Genomic DNA, 24,427 nt, shown 5'->3' with positions numbered 1-24,427 from the left:
TTCATCAGACACAGCTTTATATTTGTTACAAAAAAACACACCTGGGCCAAAAACAACCTAGTTTTTCTTCAAAGTCTTGGAATCTCCCTTTTTTGAAGATTGGTGTTGAGAATGAGTTTTCTTTTCCAAATCTTGCCTTATTTCCACTGGAAACTCATTTAAGTGTAACTTAAGACAGGGGAGGCAGAATCTTTTTGCGTAGAAAAGGCTACAGTTCTGAAAAAGAACAGAGAAATTCCTAAACTCACCAAACTTAACACACTACATCTACTCTTATGTATGGCCCCAATCCAGCCAAAAGGTTAGTCCAAGTGCTTTTAAAGAGGCGTAGTTGTGACTAACTCATTTCTTGGCTTTGAAACTCAAAGGACTCGAGGATGCTGCTGAACTGCTCCAGTCGCGCCTCCTGCTCCAGAACCCCCCTTGTGCTCAGCAATTAAGATACATACAGATCCAGCCACTTCTTAAAATTTAACAGCCGGTCTTGCCATGTGGGGTGGCTTGCGCTCCACCTGCTTGTATGAGCTCTTTTAAACGTTCCTCACAAGCAGCCTCTGTTTCAATAATTACATTTTACTACACCAATTTTCAGCAAGTGCAATACACTGCTGGGCCCACACCCAATGGGGCAGTAGCTTGGTTGCAGCTGGATTGAGGGTGACTAATTAATGAAGCGAAATCTAAGATCAAAGGTCTCTTTAATCCAGCAGGAGAATTAAGATGTCTGCAATCCTCCTCCACTTAAGGAAATCGTGGTCAAAGACATGGTGATGGTCACTGGCCGTGCAGCCCAACCCTGTTCATGTTTACTCAGAAGTCCCACCATGTCCAGTAGAGCTTTCTCCCAGGTAAATGTGCACAGGATTACTTTTTAATTTTTAAAAATCTGCAAATCCATGGTCTCTCAATGGCTAAATGGAAGCTCCAAGGTCAGAGGCAATGAAAAGCTGAATTACCAAAAGCTGTGGGCAAACAACACAACAACACTATTCTTGCTTTCAAGCCCTGCTCACCATCTTCACTGCAGCCCTTATGGAAGCTTACCTCATGCTCTCTAGCCATTTGGAACTACCACTCCCATCACCCCTGACCCTTGACCAGGTTGAATGGGGCTGGTGGGAGCTGGAGTTGAACATATGCAGGGCATCAGAGTGTAGAAGGTTGACCTATGGCCAACATTAATGGACCCTTGGCCTGACTGCATGGGGCTCCCTGGTCAATTACAACTTGTGCAAGGTCTATATAACGAGCCTAAATAAATATATTTTGCTATAGGCCAATGAAGGGTGTAATATCTGTTCCAGGAGGGGGCCAAAACTGATTCCTCTCAGACTTGCTTTGAACAAATCTGGAATCCTTAGCTCAATATCATTTTAGAGAACTGGAAGCGGGGAAAGAAATGGGTTATGAATTACGTTTTTCAGAAAATCTTACAGTTGGAAGGGAAACATATAGCATGTAGCAGATATAATGAAACAGTTCCTCAAGTTGCACAACTTGGGAAAATCCGTTTTTCCTGCAACGCCTCATAATGGTTCCTTATATCCACAACTCCTTCAAGTAAGGGCTGCCTGTCATGACGCAATGTGTAGCAATGTGGCTATATGAGATAACATCCAGAGAAGCTTGCAACACCAAAGCAACCCACAGATCTTCATCACAAGAGAAGCCAAACAAAGCTCAAAAGCTAAGAAACAGTCTCCAAAAAGCACTGTGCGGTTTGCTATGTCCTGTGCAAATGAAAATAAATGGCAGCATTCTTGTTGCCCCCCAAAGCTCTAGAAACACAGCCTAGGGGAGAAGTGCTAGGGGGCTCCTCAAGGGACACTCTCAATGCTTCAGCAAAATCCAATTTTTAGGATTCTTTGGAGGAAGTCACAAAAATGAAAATGGCATAAAACCAATATACATATGTAGTATAAGTATTCCCTTCATGGTCAAATAATCCAGGCATTAGATATGGTATGCTGCTATGGTGAGCAATGTAAATAACAGGCTCACACTGGGCAGTGTGACTGGCACCAACTGTCCTGAGATCACGAACACACCCACCCAGTAGTTAAGTTCCTGTGGTTCCATAGCATATTTATGAACATTCAAGCAGCGGAAGAGCAAGTATGAGATGGCCAATTGTTCACCTGCTGGTGAAGACTTTCTGTTGAGTCTGGCAGGAGATTCACAGAAGGCCTGGGAACAGAATAACCCTGAACTGTTGATAAGAGAATGACCCGAGAAAAGGAGCACTTAAGGTGCTGATCCTTCAGAGGGCCATTAAAAATACTGAATTATGGAACTGTATTTTGAAGTAGTATATAAAAGGTAATGGCAAAGCAAGGGTGGAAAAAAGGTTATGTTCCACTTGGCTTGATTTTCAGCCTCTAGGTCACAGTCTATGAAACTAACATCAGAGATATAAAGGCAGCAGGCATCACGTGCTACTTACTGTGCCAACACACACATGCTTGCAACACAAACTGCACTGAGATCCAAGTATGAGGAATTTGTCCTTGTCAGAGGTGAATGGATCCTTCATGACGTAGGATTCCTCCAGAAGGCTGGGAAAGAATCATTCCACATTTTAAAGAGATAGCTAGCACTGGCAAGGAACAACTCACATTCCCATATCCAATCTTAAGAACCAGGTCAGTGGCTAATATTCAGCAGGGACTGTATCTGTACTGAGTAAAGGGCTGAAGGGCTAATGGCACTGAGTCAGGGCAGAGCCATTTTCAGAGGAGAAGCATGATACCCTTCTCACAGGCATTCCATTCACCACTGTGGGAAACAGCATACCAGGCCTCCCTCAAAAGTGAACAGGAATGGAAGCTTTAGCTGAATCCTTCCCTAAGCTCCCCTCTTCAGCTGACTTTCTCAAGACAAAGACAAAGGCTCTAGAGAGCCACACCCCCTCCCAGCAAGGATCACAACAGTGGAGATGTCAGGAGTTGCTTTCTCTCCGGCCTTCAGCAAGCAACTCCCGTGCGCGAGCCAAGACGCAGGCAAGTAGGAGTGAGCAGCTGAGGGGCAAGACAAGAGGAGGGATCTGCCAGAGATGGCAACCGTTTTGTGCCCTCTCTGGAATTAACCTGCTGTTTCCAAAGGACAATTCTCACACTCCAAAAGGGCACAGAACAACTTGCTCCTGGCCCCAACCCTGCCTGCCTTTGGCAGACACCAGATGCTGAATGCTCAGGGGACCAAAATAGATTTTCTCATCATGAAACTAGGGGACTCTTGAATGCAGCTGAAAAACAGTGAAGGGTCACTGTGAGGTAAAGGAACAGTTTTTTTTTAATCACTGACAGGTAAATTGAAAATGATCCTTCTCCCCACTCCCTGCAAAAAGTAAGGGATAGAAACATGGTCCCCATTTAAATATCAAGCTCCCAATAAAACTGTGTCCCATGTTAGATGGCAGCAGTTTCCACTGTCTTATTAGCAAGCCATTCTTGAATCCATAATGCAGGATTCTGCAACCTGGTGCCCTCCAGATGTTTTGACGACAACTCCCTTCAGCACAGGCCAGCATGGCCACTGCTGACTGTGGCCACTGGAAGTTGTAGCCAAAAACATCTGGAGGGCATCACTTTGCAGTCAGGCCATAGCTATAGGTCACACTCCGGAACTTTCATTCTCAGTTCTCAGGAAACAGTGAGCAGAGCTCAAGATTTCTAGCAGGGAATTCTTAAGACCCTCACCAAGTATAATTTCTGGACCTCTTGAGAAGTGAACTTATAAGAACCAGTTGTTCTTGGATGCCTGTTTGCCACATTCATACTTTATGTGGGAAGAGGCCCGACATCAGTTCAGCTTGAAGGTGCCACAAGGCTCTTTGTACTTTTTTGAAAGCAAGACTCCTCAAATATTTTGGTCCTAGCTACACATTTGGCAAAAAACCCATGACTGGGACTCCCTTTCTCTGTGCAGGTGCAGACCCAGTTTTCAGAAGACACAGGTGTGGGGAGGTGCTTACACACATAATCTGTTACTTTTCCCAATTTCATAGGAAAATCTGCTTGGGGTGTAGCAAGGAGAAAGCAGCAGACAAAGGAAGGGAAGCGAAGCCAGGGACCACCCATCATGGCTGCTCTGCAAATCCCTGCAAAAAGAGACCAGGTGGCTGAAATTCCCATCCCTGGGCTAGCCACTGGCCCTCAGCTCCATGGCCTTGATCATTCAAAGGAGCTGCTTGCCATAGTGGAGATACTATCATTGGTGGACAGCACAGGGAGTAAGTGGTAAGAGATGTACTTACGTAACACAGGCAGCATTTGGAGGTTTCTGTCCGTAGTAGCTGTACGGGGCAGTTAATCCACACAACTCACACTCAAAAGTGCCACAACACTGGGACTTCTTGCTGCACTTCATCTGGGAATGCTGCCGACCAAATGCCCAAACAGATGGATTTGTACGTGGAGCCACTCAGCTGGTCCAGGACTGTCCAGAGTGGTCCACATGTGCTGCACCTGAAACTGAAAGCTAGGCATGTATTAGCAGCACCCCATGTTCTTACACACCCAGGGAGGGGGGACCAATCACAGTCCTGGGTATTAATTACCTCCAGTGTCAGAGGCAGAATGCAAACAGTGAGGCCTTGCATCTGGCTGGCCACCATACAGGGAACAGAAGGTGGGGTGAGGTGGGCTTTTGATTTAAATAGGGATCTTCTCATCTGCTCAAAACAGTCAGCCGTTTCATAACATCTCAAAGCAGCCAGTGTGGAATTAAGATGGGAGTTATTATTTGCTTACTCTGAAAATGTGTGGAACTCATGTCACCAAATATTTTGGGATTAGCAGCTGGGGATAAGACAAACCTAGAACTTTTGAGTGTTCAAAGCAGACGCCACCTTTTACAAAGAGCGAGGAGGAAAGGTCTCTTCCCCCAACAGGTACAGAAGAGACAGCAGAGGAAAGGAGGCCGGGAAAAAGAGGAAGAAGAATGACTGACTAGTTACAGGAGCGCATGGGGATCAGGTTATATGTTTTAGCTTATTCATTACTACAATCTTGTAGATGAGAGTATCTCCATATTACAGGTTGTAGGCATGTGCAGGATACATGAGTGCTAAGGCTAAGGAGTAACAACTTGCCAAAGATCACCTGTAAATTCATGCCAGATATGAGAGTTGAACTGGGGACTAAATACAGTGGTACCTCGGTTTAAGAACAGCCCTGCTTATGAACTATTCGGTTTACGAACTCCACAAAACCAGAAATTGTGTCCCGGTTTGCGAACTTCACCTCGGTCTAAGGACGGAATCCGAATGGTGGAAGGGCATCGGCGGCGGGAAGCCTCATTAGGGAAAGTGTGCCTCGGTTTAAGAATGGTTTCGGTTTAAGAACAGACTTCCGGAACAGATGAAGTTTGTAAACCGAGGTACCACTGCATTAACTATGCACATAAACTCTCAGCACTTACAAACTTAGTGTACTGTACCTGGGAAATAGGTCAGAAATCTCCTTCTGATGTTCTAATTTTGAATGTATAGCAGGGATTGGTTTTGTTGTTGTTATTTAATTAAAGAGAAATGGAGGTGGAGCATTTAGTCGCAACAGGGCTGTGTCGTGCGACTGCTGTGACCGTCTAGGTGGCTCCACCTTAAACGAGTTCACAATGATTGGTGTAGAGCATAATGAGATTTCACTGAGAAGATAGCATGATGATGAAGAACCAGTAGGAGATTAGACTGTCATTATCATACAACTATTTGCACTAGAAGACATGCTATTTACCACCATGCACCCAGTTTATATGCTCAACCAACTGAGGGTTGTTATTTCCACAGAATGGGAGCACTGGGATACGATGCTTGAACATGCTGGACCAATGTCCTTCACCCTCAAAAGTGTTGTGGGGGAAGGGGAGGATAGTCACACAAATCAAGCCTAAAGGCATAGAGGCCAGTGCATGTCGTGCCCATGTAACACATGTGCACTGCTGGGAGGGAATCCTCAGGCATGTGAATGTGTGAGCTGGGCGCCAGTAAGGGTGGAGGTTCCTTCCAGAAGCTCTCTTACAAATCCAAAGAGGACAGCGAAGTAAGGTGGGCAGGTATTTGTGTTTCACTTGCTTCTCCTCTTCTTATGCAAGCCTTTAAGAGTGACTATTTTTATGTGGGTTTTACTTCTCCACAGCTGCTCTTTATCAGCTAATTGTTCTGCATATTAAGGAAGCACAAACAGATGTACTTTGCACAGACAAGCCTGAACTGAATCTTGGGTTTATGTCAGGGAGGCCTTCCATACCCTTTATTTAATTTTACCAGATTAAATTCATACTGGCACTTGTGGCCTTCCTCCGCTGCAGGGAGTTTGCACACATGGTTATTTAAATGCCAAGGAGGACCAATTAGCATATTTACAGAATTGGATAGCAGAGTGTTCTCAGGATCAAGCTGCCCCCATCTACCCCTGAAGGTGTAAACTGCCTCCTCACCTCCATTCAGACATGATTAAAGGGGTCTCCAAGATATTAGAAAGTAGGAAATAGGATGCAACAAAACCCTCAAATCATGTTGTTAGAGAGCAATAAAATAAGAAGTTAGAAGAGCACAAACATTGTATTAGCTGCATATATGCTAACCATAGCATGCACATCAACGGCAAAACATGGAAGTCAGTTGTTTTATCAACTCTTAGTCAATGAGGAGGGGAAATATGTGGACTACTATGTGAATGAATAAGATCGGGGCCTGTAAGTATTTGGGGTTGGTGTGCTCATCATCATTTTTTTATTTATTGGTAATTATATTAAGTAACTCAATTTGCAAATGTAAAATGAAGGTATCAAGATATTTATTTTTAAAAGGGGGTGTTGCATTACTAGTTGAGGGAGAAGGGACAGGGATAATCCCATAGGCTCAGCTGGTTGCAACCCACCAGCATGTGTGAGCACGTTGCCCTCCAGAGGGCAGGAACAGAACTTCCCGGTGCACATCCCCCGCCCCCCCCCGTGAGACAACGTGCAACGAGTCAAAACTCACAAAGCCGGCCATTACCTTCTAGTTGCAACTGTAGGCCTGGCAGCAATAAAACTGCTAGCACCTTGGCAAAGGGAAGCGGGGGGGGGGGCGCATGTTGAAACTACCAGGTGACCCTCGAAGGGACCTGCTAGGATTGACTGAGAAGCGGCGGGAAGGAGGAGACCCGGGTGCAAGAGGGAGGGAGGGAGGGAGGGAGGGAGGGAGACGCGCCTCCCAAGGCCTCCTTCCCCGCGCGGCGCTGTCCCTGCAGCGAGGCGGCCCCGATTCCGCCCGAAGTGGCACTTACGCGGGGAGCTCCCTGGCCGAAGGGGCGCTTCCTCCTCCTAAGGCCCGCCGCCCGCCGGAGGGTGCACTCTGGGCGCGCCCCTTCTGCTCGGGGACGAGCGCCGCTGCCAGCAAGAGGCCTTTACTTCCGAGGAAGCAGCGGGCAGAAAGAGAAGGCGGGGCTTCAGCTAATGCTCCTTGCAAGGCACCTTCCCTACTCGGGGCCGCTTCGAGTCAGAACCGCCCGGAAGAAATCAGTGGGGAGGCCGGCAGCTCCGGTGGCGCGGCCCTCCTCTCCCGGCTCTGCGGCCCCTGCCCGCCCGGCGCCTCCTCGGAAAGGGCGGAGAGAGGGAGAGGGAGAGAGAAAGGCGCCCGGGCTCGGGAAGCAGAAGCCGCGGGGAAGCGGCTGCCTGACCTGCTCGACGCGTCTTCCTGTTCTGAGCTAGTTCCCTGACTCGGACGCAAGTCCCGCGGACAGGACTTCATTTCCCAGCAAAGCTAGAAAGAGGAGCCGCGGCAGTGAAGTCTGCGAGCAACGAAGAAGACTTGGAATTGAATCCCGCTGAATGGGCAGGTCTAGGCTCCGAGTAAATCACAGAACTGCAGGGTTGGGAAAGACCCCCCCAAGGGCCATGTCTCCACCCCCCGCAAGGCAAGATCTAAACTAAATCACGCAGGTAATAAAAGCCAGTGCAATTCTAGTTCCTCCACAGGTATAAAATAAACCCAGCTATGCCGGGGGGGGGGGATTAAATACATTTTCATCAAATTCCACATAATCATAATCATAATAATTTATTTTTTATACCCCGCCCATCTGGCTGGGTTTCCCCAGTGGCGTAGCGTGGGTTGTCAGCACCCGGGGCAAGGAAAGTAATTTGCGCCCCCTAACCTGTGGATTTTAGTAGGGGCAGAGAGCTGCAAGTGTGAGTGCGCCCCCCCCTGATGTTGCGCCCGGTGCGGCCGGGCCCCCCCTGCACCCCCCACGCTACGCCACTGGGTTTCCCCAGCCACTCTGGGCGGCTTGCAACAGAATATTAAAATACAATAACCTATTAAACATTAAAAGCTTCCCTGAACAGGGCTGCCTTCAAATGTCTTCTAAAAGTCTGGTAGTTATTTTTCTCTTTGACATGGGGAGGTTTTATCATTATTATTTTATTATTATTATTTTATTATTTGCCTAATGTTCCAAAAACGTATCAGAATGATCAGCCTTCTCTACTGTACTCCTGGCGAGACAGGATTGACAGATCTTTCGAATTCGAATCTGGCTCTTTGTTGGCCAGTGATCCACATTTTATAACACATACCTCATTAATACTTCCACAGCCACAGATAGAACCAACAATCCTCCAATTAACCCAGGAGGGAGAGGGGGATTGACAGTTAATGAAACACCATGGGACTGTGTCCCCCCCCCCCCACTTGGGGTGCGGTTGGTTGGGTTTTATCTTCTAGGGATACTTACCCTATCAGACCTCCACCTCTTTCCCATACCATTTTGACCCAGGAGTCCTGGCCCAAGGATGACTTGTTATTGAGGGGATGTTACCCATCTATTGGGGAGGCTAGTATGGGATCTGGGATTTCCACAATTGAAGGGCTAGGGAGGAATGGCGGTGGGGCTAGATATCTCTATCGGCGAAGGGTTTCGAGATGCAGTGATCCTCGAACCCCTTCCAATCTACGCCCCATCCCAAGGGATGAGGGTAGGAAGAGCAAGGATTACACACCTCCGTCATTGGTGCTGTGCAATGCCAGGTCCATAGGCAACAAAACCGCCACCATGCGTGACTTTTTTGTCTCGCAGGGGATTGACCTGGCTTGCGTGACGGAGACCTGGGTACGGGAAGGCGAAGGCGAAGTAGTCTCCCTACATGAGATAACACCCCCAGGTTTCTCTGTCCTCCATCAATCGCGGACTGTGGGTCGGGGGGGAGGAGTAGCATTGTTATTCCAGGAGTATTGCTCATTCAGAGCTCTGCCATCACTGGCGATCTCCGGCATTGAATGTGTTGGTCTCGTGTGGGGCACCAAGGAGAGCTTGGCTGTCTGGCTGGTGTACCGACCACCCAGCACACCTGCAGCCACCCTGTCAGAGCTGCTGGAGGTGGTGGCAGGCTGGGCCTTGGAGTTCCCAAACCTACTGGTTTTGGGAGACTTCAACGTCCATGCCGATGCTGCTCCCTCCTCACAGGCTCTGGACCTAGTGACTTCCATGGCAACACTAGGGCTCTCCCAGGTTGTTTTGGGCCCTACTCATCAAGCAGGCCACACGCTGGATCTGATCTTTGGGGCTGGCATAGATGTGATCATGCTCCCCCCTGTGGAAGTGCCATGGTCTGATCACTACGCTCTGAAAGCCAAGATTGACTTCCCGCTCCTCCCCGGCTCGGGTGGCGAACCTATTTGGGCTCATCCGCGAAAACTGATGGATCCTGATAGATTCCAACAAGCCTTACGGAACCCTGCTCCTCCTGGCGACTCATTAGATGACCTTGTTGAGGACTGGAATAACCGGCTCTTGGCAGCCATTGATGAGATCGTGCCTAAGCGCCCTCTGCGACCCCATCAAAACCGGGCCCCTTGGTTGACTGAGGAGCTCCGGAAAATGAAGCGGGATCTCAGACGGCTAGAGCGAGTATGGCGACGGACTCGTGACGGAGCCTGAAGAACATCTTATAGGATGCTTATGAAAGCCTATGAGATGGCTATGAAAGCTGCTAAGAAATCTTACTTTGCAGCCTCCATTGCATCCGCTAGCTCTCGCCCGGCACAACTTTTTAGAATAATTAGGTCAATAACGTCCTTAGGAGGACAATCAAATTTAAGCATAAATTCGACCCACAGCTGTGAGGCATTCGCAAGTTTTTTTGCGGATAAAGTCCTATTGTTCCGCCGTGACCTCCCTGCCAATTTAGATACAGTGACTGAACTGGAGGCCCCTTGACTGACTTCAGGTCCAGTGTTGGACCATTTCGATCGGATACTCCCTACTGATGTGGATAGATTCCTCCAAGTTGGTAGGCCCACCACCTGCCTCCTTGATCCATGCCTGTCTTGGCTGATTAGGGAGTGTCCAGATGTTGTGCGGACCCCCCTGGATGAAATTATCAATTTGTCCCTTGACACGGGGACATTCCCAGGGGAACTGAAGGAAGCAGTGGTGTGTCCACTCTTAAAAAAAACTTCATTAGATCCCTTAGACCTATCCAATTACCGCCCAGTTTCAAATCTTCCATACCTGGGTAAGGTAATTGAGAGCGGTTGCTGAACAGCTTGGTAGGTTTCTGGAGGAAACATCGGCATTAGATCCATTTCAGTCCGGTTTCCGTCCTGGTTTTGGGACGGAGACGGCTCTGGTTGCCTTAACAGATGATCTCTGTAGACAACTGGATCGAGGCAGGTCAGGACTGCTGATCCTTTTAGATTTGTCAGCAGCCTTTGACATGGTCGATCATGATCTTCTGGACCACCGCCTCGCAGACGTGGGGATACAGGGCATAGCCCGTAACTGGCTGTGCTCTTTTATCTCTGGTCGGGGGCAAAGGGTGGCACTAGGAGGGAAATGTCGTCACGCCACTCCTTGATGTGTGGAGTGCCGCAGGGCGCAATTCTCTCCCCGATGCTTTTTAACATCTTTATGCGCCCCCTTGCCCAGATTATCCAGAGCTTTGGGCTGGGCTGTCACCAATATGCTGATGACACTCAGCTCTATCTGCTGATGGATGGCCACACCGACTCGACCCCGAACACACTGACCAGATGCTTGGAAGCTGTGGCTGGATGGTTTCGTGGGAGCCGATTGAAACTAAATCCTTCGAAGACAGAGGTCCTCTGGCTAGGTCGGGATGGCATGGGGATGAGGGACCAACTCCCTTCTCTTGCGGGGGCCCAATTAGTGCCATTGCCTTCCGTTAAGAGTTTGGGTGTAATCCTTGAAGCCTCCCTTTCCATGGAGGTGCAGGTTACAGCAACAGCCAAGGCGACATTTTTCCACCTTCGCCGCATCAAGCAGTTGGTCCCTTACCTTTCCCGCCCCGACCTGGCCACAGTGATCCATGCAACGGTCATCTCCAGGCTTGACTATTGTAATTCACTCTACGCGGGGCTGCCCTTAAAGCTGTCCCAGAAGCTCCAGCGGGTGCAGAATGCTGCAGCGAGGCTCCTCACGGGGTCTCTGCCATGGGAGCATATTCACCCAGTGCTTTTCCAGCTGCACTGGCTCCCGAGGGTCAGATTTAAGGTGCTGCTTTTGACCTTTCAAGCCATTCACGACCTAGGACCCTCGTACCTACGGGACCGCCTCTCCCGGTATGCCCCACGGAGAGCCTCAAGGTCCATAAATAGCAACACCCTAGTGGTCCCAGGTCCTAAGGAAGCAAGATTAGCTTCAACCAGAGGCAGGGCCTTTTCAACTCTGGTCTGGTGGAACGGCCTGGTGGAACGCTCTGCCTCATGAGACCAGGGCCCTGCAGGATCTGATTTCTTTCCGCAGGGCCTGTAAGACAGAGTTGCTCCGCCTGGCCTTTGGCTTGGAGCCAATTCGATTCCCTCCCTCCCTCTCTCTCTCTCTCTCTCTCTCTCTCTCTTTCTTTTCCTTCTCCTCCTGCGATGAGGCTACATTTTAATATTTTAATGTTTCAATATTTTAATGTTGTTTTTAAGTTGTATTCATTCAACTTATTTTTATTATTGCTTGTTAGCCACCCTGAGCCCGGCCTTGGCTGGGGTGGGCAGGGTATAAATAAAAAATTATTATTATTATTATTATTATTATTATTATTATTATTATTATTATTATTTTGCACTGAGTGATTTTCATTGACACTAAATGCACAGAGATTTTCACCTTGTTCTCGATGTGGGTCTTCATTCCCCCTTGTTCCTGATGTAGATCTTCACTCAGCCTCTAGTTCCCTGGCCGGGGGGGGGGGGGTGCCATTTTCTGGTTCGCCTCTGGTGCCAAAATGTCTTGAGCTGGCCCTGAATGCGAATGCCTGACTAGGTCGTCCCTGCAGGCTCATTGGCAACGTCTCTCTCTCTCGAGAGGAAGAGAGGTTGCCTGCTTCTTTTCTTGCTCCTCTCAGAGCTGGCTCGCTTGGAGAGGGTGGGCAGGCGTGTGCAGGCAGCGGCAGCAGGAGGGCCCGGGAGCTGGAAGAGTTGGCAGTGGGCCCTCAGCTGAGCTGTGGGTCTTGGCAAGTGGCTAGCGATGCTGACTGCCACTGTTGACTCTGATTACAAACACACCCCTGTAGCAGCTGCCCTTGGAAATGCCCACACTACTTGGAGAATTGGGGAGCTGCAGGTGTGAAACAGTAAGTTCAATCCAAACTTTAAAGAGGTATCATTTTGTAAAGGTTCAGCTCTAATTCTTCAGTAAAGATAAACAATAATTCTTCAATAAAATCTGCAGATAGGAAAACTCGGCTCGACTGACTAATTTTAGCCAGGATTCTGTATTCGTTGCTTTGGCTCTTAGTCTGATTGTTAAGACATGTGGTGACATAGTTTCCCCTCCTATCATAAGTTTTTTTCTCATTTCCAGAAACATTTCTGGTGGCCACTGCAAAGCCTCTGAGGTGGAGGGCACTAATTTGGGGGGTGGCATCCACACAACATTGTGCTGGAGTCAACAGCATCCCATTTCCCCCCACCCTTCCTCGGGGGAGGGGATCTAGTTAGGGCAGCTAAGGGGGGCGTACGTGCAAAAGCTTCAAAGCTGCAGCTGTTTCAAAGTGGATCCATCTGATTTGGGGAGGCGGTTGATGTCTGACGTGTTTTGTGGCATTTCTTGGGAGAGCTGCTCTACTGCCATGCTGCCTCAGCTCTGGTTTGGCACAGCTATCCATCCATCTATCTATCTATCTATCTATCTATCTATCTATCTATCTATCTATCTACAGTGGTGCCTCGCAAGACGAAATTAATTCGTTCCGCAAGTTTTTTCGTCTTGCGAGTTTTTCGTCTTGCGAAGCACGGTTTCCCATAGGAATGCATTGAAAATCAATCAATGCGTTCCTATGGAAACCGCCTTCAGACCAGGTCCGGGGACAGTCTGTCCCCCGACCTCTTCTGAAGGCTGGGGGGGGGGACAAGGGCTTTTCTTCCCACCCCCAGCATTTTAAAAAACCCCGGGACAGCGGAGGACTTCTCCGCTGTCCGGGGCGATCTTAAAATGCTGGTGGGCAGCAGCGCTGCCGCCCGCCAGCATTTTAAGATCGCCCCGGACAGCGGACTTCTCCGCTGTCCCGGGGCGATTTTAAAGCCCCCGGGAAGGCAGGCGGGGGGAGCAAAGACTTTCGCCCCCGCCAGCCTTCAGAAGAGGTCCAGGACCTCTTCTGAAGGCTGGCGGGGGGCGAAAGTCTTTGCTCCCCCCCGCCTGCCTTCAAAAGCCGTCCGGGATAGCACGAAGCGCTTCCCTGCTATCCCGGACCGCTTTTAAAATGCTGGCGGTGGGGAGCAAAGCCTTTCGGCCCCCGCCGGCCTTCCTGGACCTCTTCTGAAGGCCGGAGGGGGGGGAAAGGCTTTGCTCCCCACCGCCAGCATTTAAAAGAGGTCCCCGGAGATTTCCCTATGGGCTTTCTTCTTGCGAAGCAAGCCCATAGGGAAATTCGTCTTGCGAAGCGCCTCGAAAAATGGAAAACCCTTTCGTCTTGCGGGTTTTTCGTCTTGCGAGGCATTCGTCTTGCGGGGCACCACTGTATCTATCTATCATCTTTGTAGCAGTGGAGCAGGACTCGTGCACCATTAAAAAGCCTAACCTGGAATTTTGCTGCTCAACCCTTTGTTGGTGTGCATGTCCTGGGGCGTTTGTAAAGTTTGCAAAACAGGTGAGGCATCAAAGGTGCTTGTGGTGGAATGGGCTGCCTCCTCAGTAGTTCCTCCTTCCCTTCCTGCAGAAACCAAGTCTGACCGGTTGTGATTCTCTTGCGGCACTGGTGGGATGTGTTAAGTCTGTAGAAGGAAAGGGGCAGTAGGAAGGGGGACAGCAAGGAAGGGACAAGCAAGCCCTTTGCCCTTTGCCATGTAGCCTCAAACTGCCCACTCAGTCCACTACACTGGGCAAGGGAAAGACGAGAAGCACTGTAAAACATTCCCGGCTGGGCTTGTTGCTGGTGGCCAAGTTCTGCTCAGCTCCTATTTAAGCACACACACGTGCAAGGGCAGCAAGAATTAAGCACAAGAATTGCACAATCCATGGTACACTCAGATGCTTTCCGTGGCCAGACAATTACAAAAAAACACTCCTAGCTTGGTCATTTTTGTACATGCTCTATGAAGTGTAGCGTATGGGAAGCATGGAGAAAGGGCAGGGAGGGAGGGGGGAAATAGGCACTTTCAGTTATGCACCATGCATTGGTGTTGCCTGGATACCATAGATGTAAAAATGTATAAATCTGTAAGGAATGGTGCTGTACTAAATGATATCCTGATAAAAGTGGAATGAGAAGGTAAAGAAATCAGCAGATTTCCATCCAAAAGCACCTTTACATCTGTAAAAGGAATGGATCCCCCCCATACTCTGTCTATACCAAATGACAAAATTTCAGCTAGTGTGGAAGTAACATAGGAAGAGCATTTTATGTCCTGTCTCATTCTAGACTTTTAGTGTTCAATATTTATTGGACCACATATGTGCCACATTTCAGTTTGCTAAGTATCCCTAACCAGGTTCAAAGGAGCTGCAGGGTTGCCTGGGCTAACCCCATTGCTCCCATTGCTGACACACCGATTGGCCACCCACTCACCCAGGAGCACAGGCAAACTGATGTACACATGCAGAGCTGCTGCATGGCAAAGGCTGGGGGTGATGGTCCTGGAGGAAGCCCTCTAGATGTGTAGTGTTACTTCTTATGTATGCTGAAGACATAGTTGCTAGGGGTGCCATGAGCAGGGCTTGGGGTAGCCTTACACAACAGGGTTCACCTGAAATATCTTTAATAACCCATGAATTAGTGGGCTGGTCTCTAGATTCAGTGGCATATATGCTGCACTTGTCAACATGAGTACTGTACAGTCTGTGCACACCATAGCTATTTGCATGCTCAGCTGCATCTGCATAAGCTCATGCACGGCACAGTAGTCCCACAAACATATGGGGTACAAAAGATGAAATCAAGGGCAATGTGTTTCATTCCTGAATGTTATTACCCCTCATGGCTCTGCAATTGATCCAGCCTGATATTAATAATGCCACAAAGTAATTTTAAAATAATAGTAGTAATGAAATACAAATAAAATAGTGAAGCAAACAAAACGCCTCATGCAAATGACAGGACTGTTTTACTATTAAGGTTACAGTCTTCCTCTTTGGCAAAAAGGCACTCATTACACTTCACACACACCCTCTCATCTCAAACATTGTATATTGCTGTATTTTAAGAGATTAAGAGATAATAAATTAGGTCACCCAAATGAAATCTCTATTTGAAACAACAACGATAATAATAACAACAGGGTTTTTTAATGCAGGATACATACACCAAAGACCTGTTCCCCAACCCTTTCCTGCAGTTTTATAACACCCTCCCTCCTTGTTTTCTCACCTGACAAGAGAGGTTGAGGGAGGGTTAGGGTGGAGGTGTAAGAAACTGAGGTTACACCGATACTGGTTCTTCATCCGGACTAGTGGTATGGGAGTGCTTGCAGTTAATTAAGTGTAATCATTCCATAATAGCTTCTGTGAATAAATGGGATGATGTGGAGGGCAGCACTGAAAAACAGTTTCATTGGGAATTAGCACTGATTAATATTCGGAGCAATCCATTTTTTCCTTACTTCTTCCTTTCTGTCTTTTTAAATGTGCAGTTTTCATTCAGTTTTGAAAAAGCCAGCTTAAGAATCAAATGACAAGATAAACCATTTTTTTGCCATTTATTTTTCTGGCTTTGAGGCCCAGGTGGTGAGTGCTTTTCCTCTCAGGATGCCCAAACAGAACTCTGTTGAAAAGCTCTGCATCAGCTGTGGATGCTGACCTGCAGGTTACAAAAAACCAGACCCTGCGAATCTTATGAAACAGAAAATTTACTACCTCTGCTTCATCAGAAGGCTCTTCATAGACGGGTTGCTTCATGTCCTCATAGGCAGACATAATCACAGCTTGAAATAAATTGATCAAAACGCAGATCATCACCATCATGAATGAAGCTAGAAAGAGACCCCCCAGAATCCTATTGGATGTAAAGGCAGTGTCTTTAAAAGCTGAAACACAGTAAGAGAATACTGTCTGAGCAGAATGAGTCATTGTGTTGTAATTCCATTCGTGTTGCCCAAATACCAGGTAACCAAATGCCATGTATACAAAGAAGTACACCGCCACCACTAAAGCCATAGAACAGATGCCAGGAAGGGCTGCTAAAATAGATCGCTGAGCCAGGCGCACATCGTAAAAGAATCGGGAATACCGGAGAGTTTTCAAGACTATGAGGAAGACCAAGAAACCCAGAGTTATCCGCAATGTTTGATCAACATGGGAAACTTTATGGAACGGAACAAATTCATCTGGGTGAAGTAAAAACAATTCTGTTATTGCAGAAGCCAATTTAAATTTGAAGGCAAGCTGCAAAAGGAAGAAGAGACACACACCCTTTATCCCAAAATTAATTAAATTTGAAACAGTTTTTATGTATTTTAGCCTTTGTTGCTCCACCACAGAAAACTCATCGATGATGTAAAAGACAAGAATATAGCCAACAGCTATATAGACAAACTTTTTCATACCACTTAGCTGCTTGAAAATGGGGAGTGTGTATGAATGGATAATCAAGCTTGTGTTAACAGGGCCTAAATTAGAAATCTCAAATACAACTGAGATACTGCAAAATAAATTGACATCTGGATTAAAAGTTGTCAGCTCAACTATCAGTGCCCAGGTATTTTCATCAAGCCAGCTGCTCCCTTTTAAAGCATTGATTCTTTCTGTTGAGTTATGCAGTTGCTCTTCTGGATAAAAATTAAAAGTGTATCCTCCTGTTCCATAAGTGTTTAGTTCTCCATATGAATTATATTGCCAAGGATCAGTGAGGGAATGGTAAGTGAAGCCTGGAAAACTGGCAAAATTATTTGAAACAGACCTATTGGCTGTGTTTGCCCAAGACCCAAAGTGGTTTCTTTGCTCTTCACTGTCATGGCCATACTTATGAAGGCAATGGCTTGTACTAATCACAAATTTATGTACAAAACTATGTGGATAGAAACATTCTTTTATTGTATTCTTTGCTCTAACTTGCCGCATTCTGGGTAACCCAAGGATTTTGGACCAGGTATCTGAAAGATAGGATGGTTTGTTATTGTTGTGGATCAAAGGCAAAAAGACATTGCTAAGCCAACTGTAAATGTGCTCTATTTTAGTGATACTTGAAAGCTCCGGAGAGAACTTGTTTTGAATATCCTGGTTGTAGTAAAAACTAGCAGTGTTTTCCATTGAGTAAGCAATGTTTAAAACTAGAATTAAAAAGACAAAGTGACATATTATGTCCTTTATGAAAATGAAAGCTTGTTGTTCAATCTTCTGTTTTTTCTTAAAAATTGTGATTTCATCCTCTTCCAGGGGTTGGTAGTGCTTGGTACCTCTCGCTCTAACGAGATCATAATGCAATTCTCGCATATCATCAGCATCCATAGTTGCATCTTCCAGATTAATCTCTAAGAAGGTGTTTTTGCTTGACCATGGAACATTTTCACAGTATTTGGGATAAAGTGTCTCCAAGGCTGAAAAAATCCCTATGGTCAAAGTTTGAAGCAAAAATACACATGCAGAAAAAGAGATGGTGGATGCTGTTAGCCACTCGAATGATGTTTCATAGTCATAGTGCAGACCATAAAATATGATAAAAAATGATGACACGGCAGATATGACCAAGGCCACCATCCACAAAATAGATTGATTCCACCATGAAAACACTATTTGTGGCTTTCTATAAAAGAGCATGTGGGGAATATCTGGTGGTTTTATCTGAGGATACATATCATTCTTCACATAATTATTACTAGAATTGATATTGGGCTTAGAATCTTGGGTTATGTCCTCTTCTGTTGCAATTACATTTGCATCACCCTCAGAAATTGTGCAGTTGGTCCAACTTTTTCCTGCCTGTCGCCATTTTATCTTTTTTGATTGTTCCAGTTCGGATGATTCTGAGACACTGGAAGGCCTCCTTGGGAAATTAGGTCCTGGGATGTTTGAACCAGTTTCTACAAGGTACCACTTCTGCAGACGCTCCTGCCAATTTCTAAAGTCTCCAGACATGAAAGCAGAGTATTCTGGAAGGTAGGTCTCCATTGCATTCAGTGGTGAAGGTTCCTTCTGAGAATATTTCAGGGAAGCTGTTACAATCATTTGCAAAGGAAAAGCAATGAAAGCACTTTGGATTCCGATTATTATGGATCTCAAATACTGTAACTCTTCAGAAAACATGTTTCGATCCTCATCTGCGTTGAAGAACATAACGTTGATAAGCAGGATGCACAATAGTATTGCTAAACAACAAGAAAGCCGTTGAAGCCTGTTCAAAGAAGTTGTACAGACAGGAGCAAAGATCGAGAACCATAAGTGACAATCCACCAGGTCATTGGCAATGTTTATCATTAAGAAATCAATTTTGTTTAAAGGTGCTGCTGGCTGAGTAACAACTAATGTCCTCTCTATTAGGCCATCTGCCTTGTCAAGAGCAAACCATTTCCGGCACATGAACACCCAAGACTGTTTGGAGTATATGTTTTCCACTTTGACTCTACTCAAGAACCAATCAGGGGAAGAACCTGCATTATTGTGCCAGATTTGAAGGCAATAAACTTCTCCGAGGTCATTCTTACTCGTCAAGAGAAAAGTATCAATGGCCCCTCGAAGAAAAGTCGGGTGTTTGGGGTGTCTTAAGCAATGTACGTCACTGACAGCACTTTGGCCTATTAGCTGAATAAAAACATTGGCTGTGGTCGCTGCTCCAAAACGGCTGCCTGTGTATATGGTGACCAGGTAGCACACTTGATCAAAAGGATCATTGTCTGGCAAGACTATGGCATGGTCTCTGCTCTTCAAATCGGCCCTATCTTTTCTTATTGTCCAAATAGCCAAGAAGATGTATACTATCAAAATGAAAAGTACCGTCAACATTGTCACAGGATTTTTGTTGTTTTGGGTTAACTGGACCTTTTTCATTTCTACTGGACTGGGATATGCAGTTACTTCCCCAGCCAAAAAGTTGATGTTATCTCTGTAGGTTCTTCTTGGCTGAGAATTTGCAGTCCTTGGAATACGCTTTTTGCCTGTGCAAATGCAATGTAATTTTTGCCAACTGGTCTGAGGGCCAAGGCTGCAGAGGTCTTCTTTCCAATGACTTTGGACTCCATCCATGTGTAAGCAGTTGGCAGTAAAAATCACAATGCCAACTAGCTGACTTACAGAAAGGTCAGATTGCAAAACAATGGATATGTTCAATTGTTTTGCACTGTTGCCTTGGAATATTGTTCTGAGCAATGTCTGGGAAAGACAAAATATGTACGGAGTCTGAAGTGCACAGCCAGTATTACTGGAGCTATTTCTCCTTGGTATTGCAGGTTTGTTATGGAAAATACTAAAAGCCGCTACAGCAAGTTTGCTGTTCCTTAAACCTAGGTATACAAATGCCTGGAAAGTGACCTTTAGTTCTGGCATAATCTGAATGAAAATATCTTTGGAATTCTTACACACTTCAAAACTAAATTCTCCAGTTGTTTTAGGGAGTTTGCTGCCATGTCCCATCATCAACTCAAAGATGACCGTTTCTTCATTTTTTCTGGTCATTATAATTTCTGCTGTATCAGGCATTATTCCAAGCATGTCACCATTAGATTTGGTCCCTGTCATCTTGAATCCAGTCACCATTGTGCCAATGTTATCTGTATTTGGCAACCAAGGAAAAGGATTCTTGTCAAACTCATAAACAATAGTGGAGATCACGGCATCCACTGGTAATTCATTGTTCTCCTGTCTCATTTTGGGATAAAAGCAGTTCCTGCAGTCTTTTCTCTTTGAGAAAGTACTGATAACATCCCACTTTTCATCTTTTCTTAATGTGATGCTCCAGCCGTTGGCTTCCATAATAGTTTCACTCTCTCCAGGAACTTTACCTTGTAAAATTAGATCTGCTAAAATCTCACTGACAGAAATGGTTTCCTTAACCCCATTTTTGTGAACAGTTCTATGTTCTAACAGAGCAGCTTTCAGGACATTGGACAACCCTGCAAAAATACTAGTGCAAAGAACCTCTGTTTCTTTAGAACCTAGGTTGTCATTGCTCTGCCTTTGCACTTCTTCACTTAAATCTTTGAGTTTTCTGATGGCAAGTAGTTGCGATTTCCTATTTATTTCAGTGGTTTCCTGTGTTATCTGAGAAATACTTGAGATCATTTGGTTTGTCCCTGTTATGTCTATTGTAGGGATAGCTGCAGACCTATTTAGAAGGATTTCCCGCAGTTCAGTTTTAGAGGAATGAAATTTTTGCAAGGTTTCAATATCATTTAAAGTAGAAGCCACCATGTAAACAAAATAACCTGCCCTAAAATAGTCTCCACTTTTGAGAAAAGATGCTATTGGAGCTGTGGGTCCATGGGTTAAATCATGTAATTCATTTATTATGGCATAATTTTGCTTCCCTTTCAGTGGACTATTCACTGTTGTCTGTAAAGTTATTTGGGAGTATGCTCCAAGTGCATCATAAATTTCAACATATACTGTTAAAGCACCAGTGGGTAAAAAAGTTGGTGGAGTTTTAGGCTGATGCCCACAATACACAATTGTCCCCAATATACCGTTGTCTGGAGAATGTAGTCTAGTAGAGGTCCATTTATCTGATACTGCTTTGACTTTATATGTAAGGGGCAAATTTTTATCTTTAAACCCACTACAGTGAACAATGAATTTTGTTAAGAATGACATTCCCATGGCAGGGCTAAGGACACACTTTCCGGGTACTGGTGGAAAGTTTACAAAAAATAAGTAACTATAGACTGATGACTCACCTTTCCACATGCTCACTTTTAAAACAAGCATATATGATTGTTCTCTCATATTCACAAAACTCAAAGAACGTATACATAAGTATGGACTTGATCTCCCAGTTGTAGTCTTAGAGTCCCAGTCAAAATGTATTTCGGTGGAACTTGGTGAGAAAAGTGACCAGTGGTAGAGTGGTCTGCTAGATTTTCTGCAATTTAGACATTTACCAAAAAGACAAAATCTTTCTGTTGGTATTATTGACCTACCACAATTTTCAATACATGTGATATTCAGCATCAGTGCAGAGTCAGACCGCACATGTATCATTTGCTGAGCTTGAGCCGTTCGGCTTCCTTTTTGAACTACCAGGAGAAAATAATAAACAACATTTTCCTGAAGCGTTTTGGGTAGAACTGTTTGAACTGGGTCAGAAGAAGCTGTCCATTTCAAATCCACTTGTTCTGGATAACATTTTCCATTTCCACTTAAGATCATGGATGCATAGTCTGTTTTTTGTTTAGTGCAGTACCAAGTAAATGTGAGTCCTTCAAAGGGTTGGGCTGCATCAGGATCAGAAGAAGCAGATCCATCCAGGGTCCACTGGCTAGAAAAACCAACAGTCTGCACAGCACCTCCAGCAATGACAGCCACAAGACTGCCTGGTCCAATCGCTACAAACACTGAATCAGAGTCTTCCACACTCTCCAAAGTATCCATTGCAATTAATTTCACTGTAAAATTAAAGAGGTACAAACCATAATCTAAGCTAAATGCAGGAACTTCTAACATGAGAAGATTTCTGCTTGCAATGCCAGGTGCATTAAATGGTTTTGACCAGTCTGGAGTACTGTTCACATCTGGGATTTTAAAGATTTTCCAGGTTAGGTCTCGTAGTTTAGAACCTGGACAATTCACCTCTGTGTCAGCAGACAAAGTAAATGGTACCCTTTTAATATGGTTTAAGGTACAGTTTTTAGGATGAGGTTTCTGGATCTTCACTTTCTTAATTAAACAACTCATTTGAAGGCAAGTCACTGTGGACTCCACAGTCTTTGAAGCATAAGTGTGGACTGTAGCTTTCAAAGCAGCTTGAGTATTTCCAGTTCTTGTGCAGTTTACTTGGGCTACATACCCTGCATATAGGGCAGGGTTGAAAGGTAAAACTGTATGAGGAATGAATTGGGCAGCATTTCTGACATGATCCCTGTAAGCATAGGTATTGTTCCAAAAGAGGTATTCTTTCCTTGAATCAAAATATTCTAAGTTGAAGGCCCACTTGAATTGCAAGAGAGGGTGTTGCACTGGAATAAACCACACAATATAGACAACACTTTGTAAAAAAGAAGGACCACTGTTGAAAATGTGAATCTCTATATCTTTCCTTGAAAAATAACTCAGAAGGGCTCCTTTCCTGTTAAGGTATAGATGTACACTGAACTTGTACCACCTTAGTTGGATAAACTCTATTGCGATCAAATAAGACAGAGACTGATGCTGATAGAGAAAGTAGTGAGTGCTTGAGAGGTTGCCAGAGGAACTTGCAGCATTTCCTCCTTGGGTGAAATAGTAAAGCCCCTGTGTGGGGCTAAAAATGTAAGTGCCCATCTTGATTTTCTGTGTGTTGAGAGTGAGGTGCGCCCGGGGCTCACTCTTTGATGTTAGATTTAAGGTGGTATTAGAGTAACCAAGTTCTCCACCTAGCTCCCCAGAGCCTGCCTCATCTACACAAAAGTAGATACTGGCCACTGTTTTCTTCCTGGAATGCTGTGGGATATGCACAACAGTGTAATTGTTCTGTAGAGCATACGGATTGTAGAAAGTAGACCAGACCCTTCTACCCTTAACATCCCATAGTCTGTAGGCCATGTTTTGGGAGTTGACAGGTAGGAGGCTCCAAGAGAGGCTGATGGTCTTATGAGAGATGCTGAGCAATTTGGAACGGGTACTGCAAATGTGTAGCAGAATGGGTTCCACCTGCAAATCGAGGCTAAGGCTAATCTGGGGCCTCTGCTTAATGTGGAGGGAAGAAATATATATCCCTTGGTGTGTGTAATGCACAGTCAGGCGATAGCTGAAGAAGGATTTGCACTTGTGGTGCAGTTCACCACTATGGTAGTGGGCAAAGTGTGCAGAATCTGGATGGTAGCTGGTGGGGAGGAGACGACCCTGCCGACTGCTGTAGTGATAACGCCAACTTGAAGTGTTGAGGTGTGCACACCAGCCCAGCTGCACCAGCTGCCACTCGTGGATGGGACGTGTGAGCGGCCAAAGTAGGAAGAGTTGGACATCCTGCCCAAACACTTCAATGCTCAGGTTGCGGTGAAGGCATGCAGGTGTTGTGCAGGAAGGTGACGCACACTGTATGAGGATGCAGCGGGATGGATGGATGTCTCCTCTTGCTAACTTAGGACCCAGCACTATCCGGCCTGACCAAAGAATCATATTACACATGAAAGCAACCTTCCAGTGCCAGCAGCAGTGAGCAGATGGTAATACTGTCTGCTGTTTCCCAGTCTTTGAAACAAATATTACAGCTGTTAAATGATTATGCCCAGGATGCCCATCTTGCAGACATGAAGTCTGGAGTTTGTCCTCTTGTAGCTGATGGATGTAGTTTTGTTGGTCAGAGCATGTGACCAGCAATGGAGGTAGCAGTAAATAAAGGGTCATGGCTGCTGCATATTGAAAACGACCCCAGCCTAAGAAGAGGAGAGTGAAAAATAATAGAAGTTGCATCTTGAGGATGAGGGGGAAAACTTGGACCAGAAGCAGCCACTGTCTCCTGATAGCCCCAACTGCCATAGAGTGAATGACTGGGAATTCTAGAATTCTACTCATCACTGGGCAACCAGTATCCATGCTTCCCAGCTCATCAAAATAAAAATAAAAATCTCCTCCCTTGATCATAGTACCGGAACAGCAGCAGTTCCCTAAGGTCTCAGGAAGATGGCTTTAAGAAGCTGTTTCTTAAAACCCCATAAATTCATCCTCCTCAGAGGAGGAAGAATAAAAAACACTACATAATTCCTCTGATGGCTGAAGTAATCCCCCACTCCAGTTTTTGGAATTGTGCCCCAGGCACTTCAGAGGACACTGCAGCCTTTTGCTGAGGGAGAAGAGTAGATTTTATCCGGTCACCTTCTTCTTGATTCTATCTCAGCACAGCATGCCTTTTTCTGCAAGCACAATGTCTCTGC

At 45.8% G+C, this 24,427-nt stretch overlaps 1 protein-coding gene across 3 annotated transcripts; it reads right to left on the bottom strand.

Annotated features, from left to right (window-relative positions):
• CDPF1 (cysteine rich DPF motif domain containing 1) lies at nucleotides 1-24,152 on the bottom strand. 3 transcript variants are annotated; one of them, XM_081861342.1, is made up of 4 exons: nucleotides 7,279-7,295; nucleotides 4,256-4,472; nucleotides 2,444-2,555; nucleotides 1-216 (listed from the first exon to the last, which is right to left on the bottom strand). In XM_081861342.1, the coding sequence occupies exons 2-4, from the start codon at nucleotides 4,366-4,368 to the stop codon at nucleotides 58-60; spliced, it is 384 nt and encodes a 127-aa protein (XP_081717468.1). In that variant the 5' UTR covers nucleotides 4,369-4,472; nucleotides 7,279-7,295; the 3' UTR covers nucleotides 1-57. The 3 variants fall into 3 exon arrangements, 2 of the variants coding, with proteins under 2 accessions (XP_081717468.1, XP_081717467.1); XR_014156537.1 differs by lacking the exons at nucleotides 2,444-2,555; nucleotides 7,279-7,295 and adding an exon at nucleotides 15,802-24,152; XM_081861341.1 differs by lacking the exon at nucleotides 7,279-7,295 and having other exon boundaries at nucleotides 4,256-5,693.
• Nucleotides 24,153-24,427: the final 275 nt, after the last annotated feature.

This window comes from Podarcis erhardii, assembly GCF_964252035.2.
Source record: "Podarcis erhardii genome assembly, chromosome: 5".
In the NCBI taxonomy this organism is placed as follows: domain Eukaryota; kingdom Metazoa; phylum Chordata; class Lepidosauria; order Squamata; family Lacertidae; genus Podarcis; species Podarcis erhardii.
This window is presented reverse-complemented; position numbering and strand designations above follow the sequence as displayed.

Coding starts and splice junctions, on each gene's coding strand:
- CDPF1 (XM_081861342.1), bottom strand. CDS start 4,368: ATGAAGTGCAGCAAGAAGTCCCAGTGTTGTGGCACTTTTGAGTGTGAG. Junction 2,556..4,255: donor CCAAATGCTGCCTGTGTTAC/GTAAGTACATCT, acceptor ATTCTTTCCCAG/CCTTCTGGAGGAATCCTACG. Junction 217..2,443: donor AGCATGTGTGTGTTGGCACA/GTAAGTAGCACG, acceptor GTTCTTTTTCAG/AACTGTAGCCTTTTCTACGC.